The sequence below is a fragment of the Centruroides sculpturatus genome, unplaced genomic scaffold (assembly GCF_000671375.1).
Source record: "Centruroides sculpturatus isolate CEXI.00-Female unplaced genomic scaffold, Cexi_2.0 scaffold1093, whole genome shotgun sequence".
NCBI classification, from domain to species: Eukaryota; Metazoa; Arthropoda; class Arachnida; order Scorpiones; family Buthidae; genus Centruroides; species Centruroides sculpturatus.
In genome coordinates, this window is record NW_019385281.1 from 147,909 (window position 1) to 154,020 (window position 6,112).

General features: G+C 29.1%; 1 protein-coding gene across 1 annotated transcript in view; it reads left to right on the forward strand.

Annotated features, from left to right (window-relative positions):
• The window catches only part of LOC111637131 (probable phosphorylase b kinase regulatory subunit alpha), a 77,754-nt gene that overhangs the window by 43,430 nt on the left and 28,212 nt on the right, over window positions 1-6,112 (forward strand). The window contains exons 18-21 of the mRNA XM_023382547.1: window positions 2,447-2,704; window positions 2,780-2,861; window positions 3,055-3,132; window positions 3,221-3,238. Coding sequence (XP_023238315.1) covers window positions 2,447-2,704; window positions 2,780-2,861; window positions 3,055-3,132; window positions 3,221-3,238 — 436 coding nt within the window. The remainder of the gene's footprint in view (window positions 1-2,446; window positions 2,705-2,779; window positions 2,862-3,054; window positions 3,133-3,220; window positions 3,239-6,112) is intronic.

The window sequence follows — 6,112 nt, forward strand, 5'->3', positions numbered from 1 at the left end:
GATTACACTTATGAGTTTCTCTGAATTCTAATTTCCGAATAATTATCTGTTTTCACATGGGAATGGATTAAAACTTATATCGGGCTCCTGTGTGATTTTGGAATTTTAAATTGGAATTCGATTCAAAAGCTTTTCTTTTTTATTGTTATTCATCTTTACTCCTGACAATACGCAAGAATGATTGAAACGACCCAGATAAAATGCTTTTGTTTTTAAACACCAGAGGGTGAGCATCCAGTAAAAAATGTGGATATACAGTTCACAAAAATCATTGCAAAAACGTAAAGATTCCTTTGCTCGTGCGTATAGGATAACCTAGGTTTTTGAAGTAATGAAAAATGAATAAAAACCTCATCTTATATGCAAGTAAATATGGTATATAAATATTTATTAAGTGAGATGAGCACATGTTCTCAGTTTTCCATAAAAAATTTAAGTAGTTGTATAGATGGTAAGTTAGTAAATATTAAAAGCCATTTTATTCAGGATTATTTTAATTTTATCAGAAATATAAGGTCAAATATGCTAGTTTTCAACAGAAGATATATAATAGTTGCAAAGTTACATAATAGTGATTTCAAACTATAAAAAGCTGGATGTAATTTGCCTGAAAATTTGAAAAATATCCTGAAGGTTATACTCAGCACAGATTTATACACATTAGAAAATAATTTAAATTAACTAATAAATAAATATGCATTGAATTATTGAATTAATGCATTTGAGATAGCAATGCAGTCAAACCTATTATTACAAATTTGAAGGGACTTAAAACTTGGCACTTTGTATTAACAAGGTTCTTGTTAAGTAAACTTTACAAAAGATTGTTATGTCATCAAATAGAAAAAGCCAACTTTTTTCCTGGTTATTTCACTATGATTTACCTTGTTTGGATATGTTAAAAGTTAAATAAACGAATAACCTTTTGTGCTACTACAAATATACACTTTATTGAGATACATTGACTTAAAGAATCAATGCTCATTTCTTGACATCAGCTAGAGTTGCTAGAATGATGATTAAAACTACTGGATGTAGCAAGTTAACCTATCAACCAAATTGAATCCAGGAGATGAACTCATATAAAACTTTGCAAATTTAAAAATAACTTATTTGTTTGGATTTTGATGAAAACAGAAGTTTTAAAACTTCTGTTTTCATCTGGCTATATAGTAAATAACTCCAACAAACCTTTATAATTAAACCAGCAAATATATTAAATTGTCAAAATATATTAAAAACTTTATTTGTTGGTTCAATTATAAAGGTTTGTTGAAACAGAAGTTTGTTTTTAACTTAAAATTATGAACTAATTACAGTATTTAATATTATTGTTCAGTTGTTTCATTATTTCCACTATTTAAACAATATAACTATTTTTTAAAATCTGATAAAATCCTACACTTGATCGTATAAACTCCTGGTTTTCTTATTGTTGAGATGGCTGAAACAGTTAAGGTATCAGTCTGCTGTTCTGGGCAGGTTAAAACCCCAAGAATTTTTCTGGATATGTTAGGCCCCATTCCCTCACCACTTGCCTACCCCATTATAAGCCTGATCAAACCCATGATGGTCCTGAAAATAAAGTACTTTTAGTGCTTACAAGGCAGAAAGAGTAAACAAAAAATTTCCAGTTTCCAATGACCATGCAACAGTTTTAATTAATTGTTCAATATTAACAGAGCATACAAAATGTTGACTGTAAGAGATGAGAGTAATTTTTCAAATTGGAGCAAATTTCATTTGTGTGGCATACATCTGCATTAGCAATGATGACAACATTAAGATTGTAAACTTTATCCAACGTTAGTCAAAAAATCTCCCTGGTCATAATGTGTTTTATGTTTTTCCAGTTTGGCTTGTGTGACTTCAAGGAAACTGAAAGCAGTATGATTTGTATTAAAATATGTAATATAATTGTTATTAAGTTTTGTGGAGACATGACAAACATTATTACATATTAACCAATATTTTGCATTGAAATGTCTATCTTTGTTTATGGGATCGCAAATCTACTTTTTATTAATGCAGACTTAGCATAAATTGATAATGTACTAACAGGGTTTGATTGTATTTGCAAAATTATATATTGCATAAACATAAAGAAACATATTCTTCCCTGTTGAAAAGTTTAGTTTGATAAATCCTCAAATTATACAAATAAATTCAAAGAATTACTTTTAATAAAAATAAACATGTTTATTCTCTTTAAAGGTGCTTCAGATTGTATTCTACATAATCTAAAGAAAGCTTTGATTTTTGAGTTCTATGTTTGATCTTTTATACTAAATATAATCTGAAGAAGATTTAAATAAAAGAACACGAATACTTATTTATTTTTAGGTTTATTTGTGCAGTTTGAGTAATATCATTAATAAACATTTTCAAATATCAACTGAAAACCTAATTTACATTAATAATTTTTATTAGAACTAACTCGCCTAAGAGCTAATTACGAGAGAGAGAACATCCACGATTCCTCTCCGGCCAGCCCTACCATCGAGTTTGCAGAGGGTGGACAGAGTCCTCCATACGAAGAAGAAGAAGAATCCTGGGAGTCAGATCTCGCAAAGAATCGTACTAGGACCATGTCTGAATTACAGTTTGATAAAGGTGTTACTGGGGAAGATCTCATCAACATGTTTAAAGAAACTGAAATATTAGAAGAACAAGGAGATATATTACACTATCTTGTAGTTACAAAGTAGGTTTTGAATATTAATATTGATTTTTATAATTTAAAAATAATTAATATTACATAATAAAATTAACGTTTTAGAGGTGTACAATGGGATACGGGTCTTGGTACTCCAGATAATCAGATTAAAGTTAGAGATCTGCTTAAAGTTACTTACGAAAAGGTAAAATTAAAAAATTTTTTTTAAGTAAATAATTTAGTTGATAAGTAATTCTAAATTATGATTTCCAAATAAATTTGTTAGTCATTGAAGATTTTTCAATGATATTTATTTGGAAGTCTATAGAAATCCAATATTCAATATAAGTAAAATGAAATGTTTAACCGTTTTAACAATAATTTAATTACTTTCATAGGCTTGTCATGAAAAGAAATGGAGTCTTGTTAGACATATTGCAGGAATGTTAGGGAAAAGGGTAGAAGATCTTACAAAAGTATGTTATTTTGTGTACAATTCTACATGATTTAGAATTTTTTTAAACATATATTATTAAAATTAATAAAAAAAATTTTTATAAATAGGCCGTAGCTGACTTATTAGTAAGNACATAGGCTGTATATTATTTCGTTAAACATGGGAGATGGACAGTTCTTTATGGTAAGCCTTCCCCGTAAGGCTTACCGTAAAGAACTCTGCTTCTATTTATACTATTTTAGATGCGGGTTTTTGCGTTTTTGATTGCATTTTAATAGGGTACGTCAACAGAATGTACACTAAGAAAGGATTTTTCGATATTTCCCCCGCGGGGGAGAGGGACAGAATTAAGGGCTACTGTGAAGAACTTGGCTTCTATTATATTATTTTAGATGCGGATTTTTGCGTTTTTGATTGCGTTTTAATAGGGTACGTCAACAGAATGTACACTAAGAAGAAATTTTTCGAAAAATTTCCCCCTCACGGGGGAAGTGTTATACATTTATAATAGATACATTTTGAGCCACAACAAGGCGTGGCGGGGTCTGCTAGTGTTGAATATTATTTTAAAAAATATAGACACAAAATAATAAAAATTATATAATGAAGTATATCATCTCTGGCTCAGTGGGCCTTTGAGGTCTTTGGCTGCAAGCAGTATCTTATGCTATCCTTTACTGTCCAATCTGCAATGTCTAATGTATCCAGATCTTTATCCACATTGCCCTCCATTATCATCTATGATGTCTTATTGGATAGACAGGGCCATCACAAGCAGGCATGTAAGGTAACTACCACATGTAGGTGACATTGTTGAAGTATCACCAAAAGGCATTCCTAATTAAGTATCTGATTTGAATTATGAAGTGACAAAAAAATTTAACTAAACATTATGTTGATAAAGTAAAATTGTGAATGTCAGCAATCTAAGTGTCCAAGTGTTAATGTTACAATATATATTTTTATAAATTTATAGTGTTGCATGATAAAGCATACATGAAGTATCCCTGGTGGTGTTTATCACTGGTCTGGCAAGAAATAAACTTCTGTATGGACTAGTACATAATAACGTTTTCAGATGTTCATGATGTTCATACCATCCAAACTCAATTCAAAGACATTTTGATGATCAAAAAACAAGAATTCATCATATATTTGCACTAATTCATAAGGCACAATAAATAAGAACTTGCAGACAGGGCAAGATACCCTAGTAGCAGCTTTGAGGTGAGATATCTGTTTTGCTATACAGTTCTCGTTCATTCTTTTTATGTACCTTAATCATCATAGTTTTGAAACCTTGAGTGCTTTGATTATGGGGGTTTTTTATTTTCCATATATTTCTTTGTTATGTCTTCTCTCTTCATTTGTTATAGCATCTTTAATGGCACCAAAAATTTCAAGTGTTTTGTTTTCAGAATGAATTCATCTGATATAGTAGTGCTCCAGATTTCTGCACCATATAGCATCAATGGTGTAATACAGTATATAGTAATTTATGTATTCCAATTTTACTTTTATTTGAGAGTAGATATTGTAGAGCAAAGGATGCTCTGTTTCCATCCTAGTTATATGATTGAATGTGGATGATGATGATCTTATTAAGATTGGTCTCTAGATATTTGAATGTAACAACATTTTTTAATATCAAATTATCAGTCATCTAGAGAGATATATTATTTGTTACATTTCTTTGTATTCTGAGATATTGTCTTGTCTTGATCAATCTGGAGGCCAACATTCATGTAGCCCAAGAGAGTTGTTTTATGTAGATTATCCCATTTCTTCACAAATACATTTTTATAAATTCAAGTTAGAGTATGGAAGATAGTCTATCACATTGAGGTTGACTCGATATTGATTGGTTTTATCTAATTATATCTGATAGTGCAATCCCTCTACTTCCATTTGTGCAAGCTTTAATTGCTAATTTAACATCATTTAATTACTGCAAACTTTAATTAATGATGTGTAAATCAAAATATACTTCAGTATGTATTTTATGCTATTTTATTATTATATATAGTAGATTAATATAAAAATTTACATACATAAAACTTTTTGCATAAGTCTGTCTTTTACACTTATAACTCCATAAAATTGTTACACAATAAAGAACACTAAGTAAGTGAAGGAGTCATTAATTTAAACAAGATGAAATGTGTTTGAGACTTGTATGTCTTGCATCAGATCTCACTCAATTGTTTTTAAATCATACCAGCAATCTAAAGCCATTTGAATGTTGAAATAATTTTAGAACACTAACTAATAAAAATCAGATTCGCTTTTATTGGAATTTCTGGAAATTTGACATCTTTGCTCAGTTTATTTTTCTGATTCTGATAATTTTTTTTATTTAACTTACTCTGATGATTGTTTTTCTCTCTTCCCATTTCCAGTTTGAAACTCTTTTAAAAAAATTATAGTACTAATTGTAAAGTTTACTAAGAAATACTACTTTACATGACTGACATAATTAATTCAATAAAGTACAAATAAAAGTTTTATAAAAACTTCAAGTAAATAAACATTTTGAGATAGGACTGTCTAATTACATGCACAATTTTTGAGCCATTTTTGATTTCTTTCTTCCCTGTTTTGTACAATAATGTACTTTTGGCAAACCCTTCAAAAGATTTGTTCATAATCAAAGGGGTTGTGTGCACTTCCCCTTTGATTGACTATGTGTACAATGTTTAGGGATCTCTCCAACATTGAAGAAATGACTTAAAAAGTTCTGTGTTCTGTAAATATTTTCTAACTGATAGTTTATTCACATGAGAAGTAAGTAGACTTATAAAAACAAATTGTATATCACTAAAAAATTTATAACAAATTGTAATATTACTAAAAAGTTTGTAGACGATGTGTAAACTTCTTACCTCATCCTGTACAAGGATATAATTTTTGTAATTCCTCTTTTTCATTAACTTAAACTGTACACATAATTAATTGATGGCCATGTAGAAATTATATATATATATATATATATATATAAA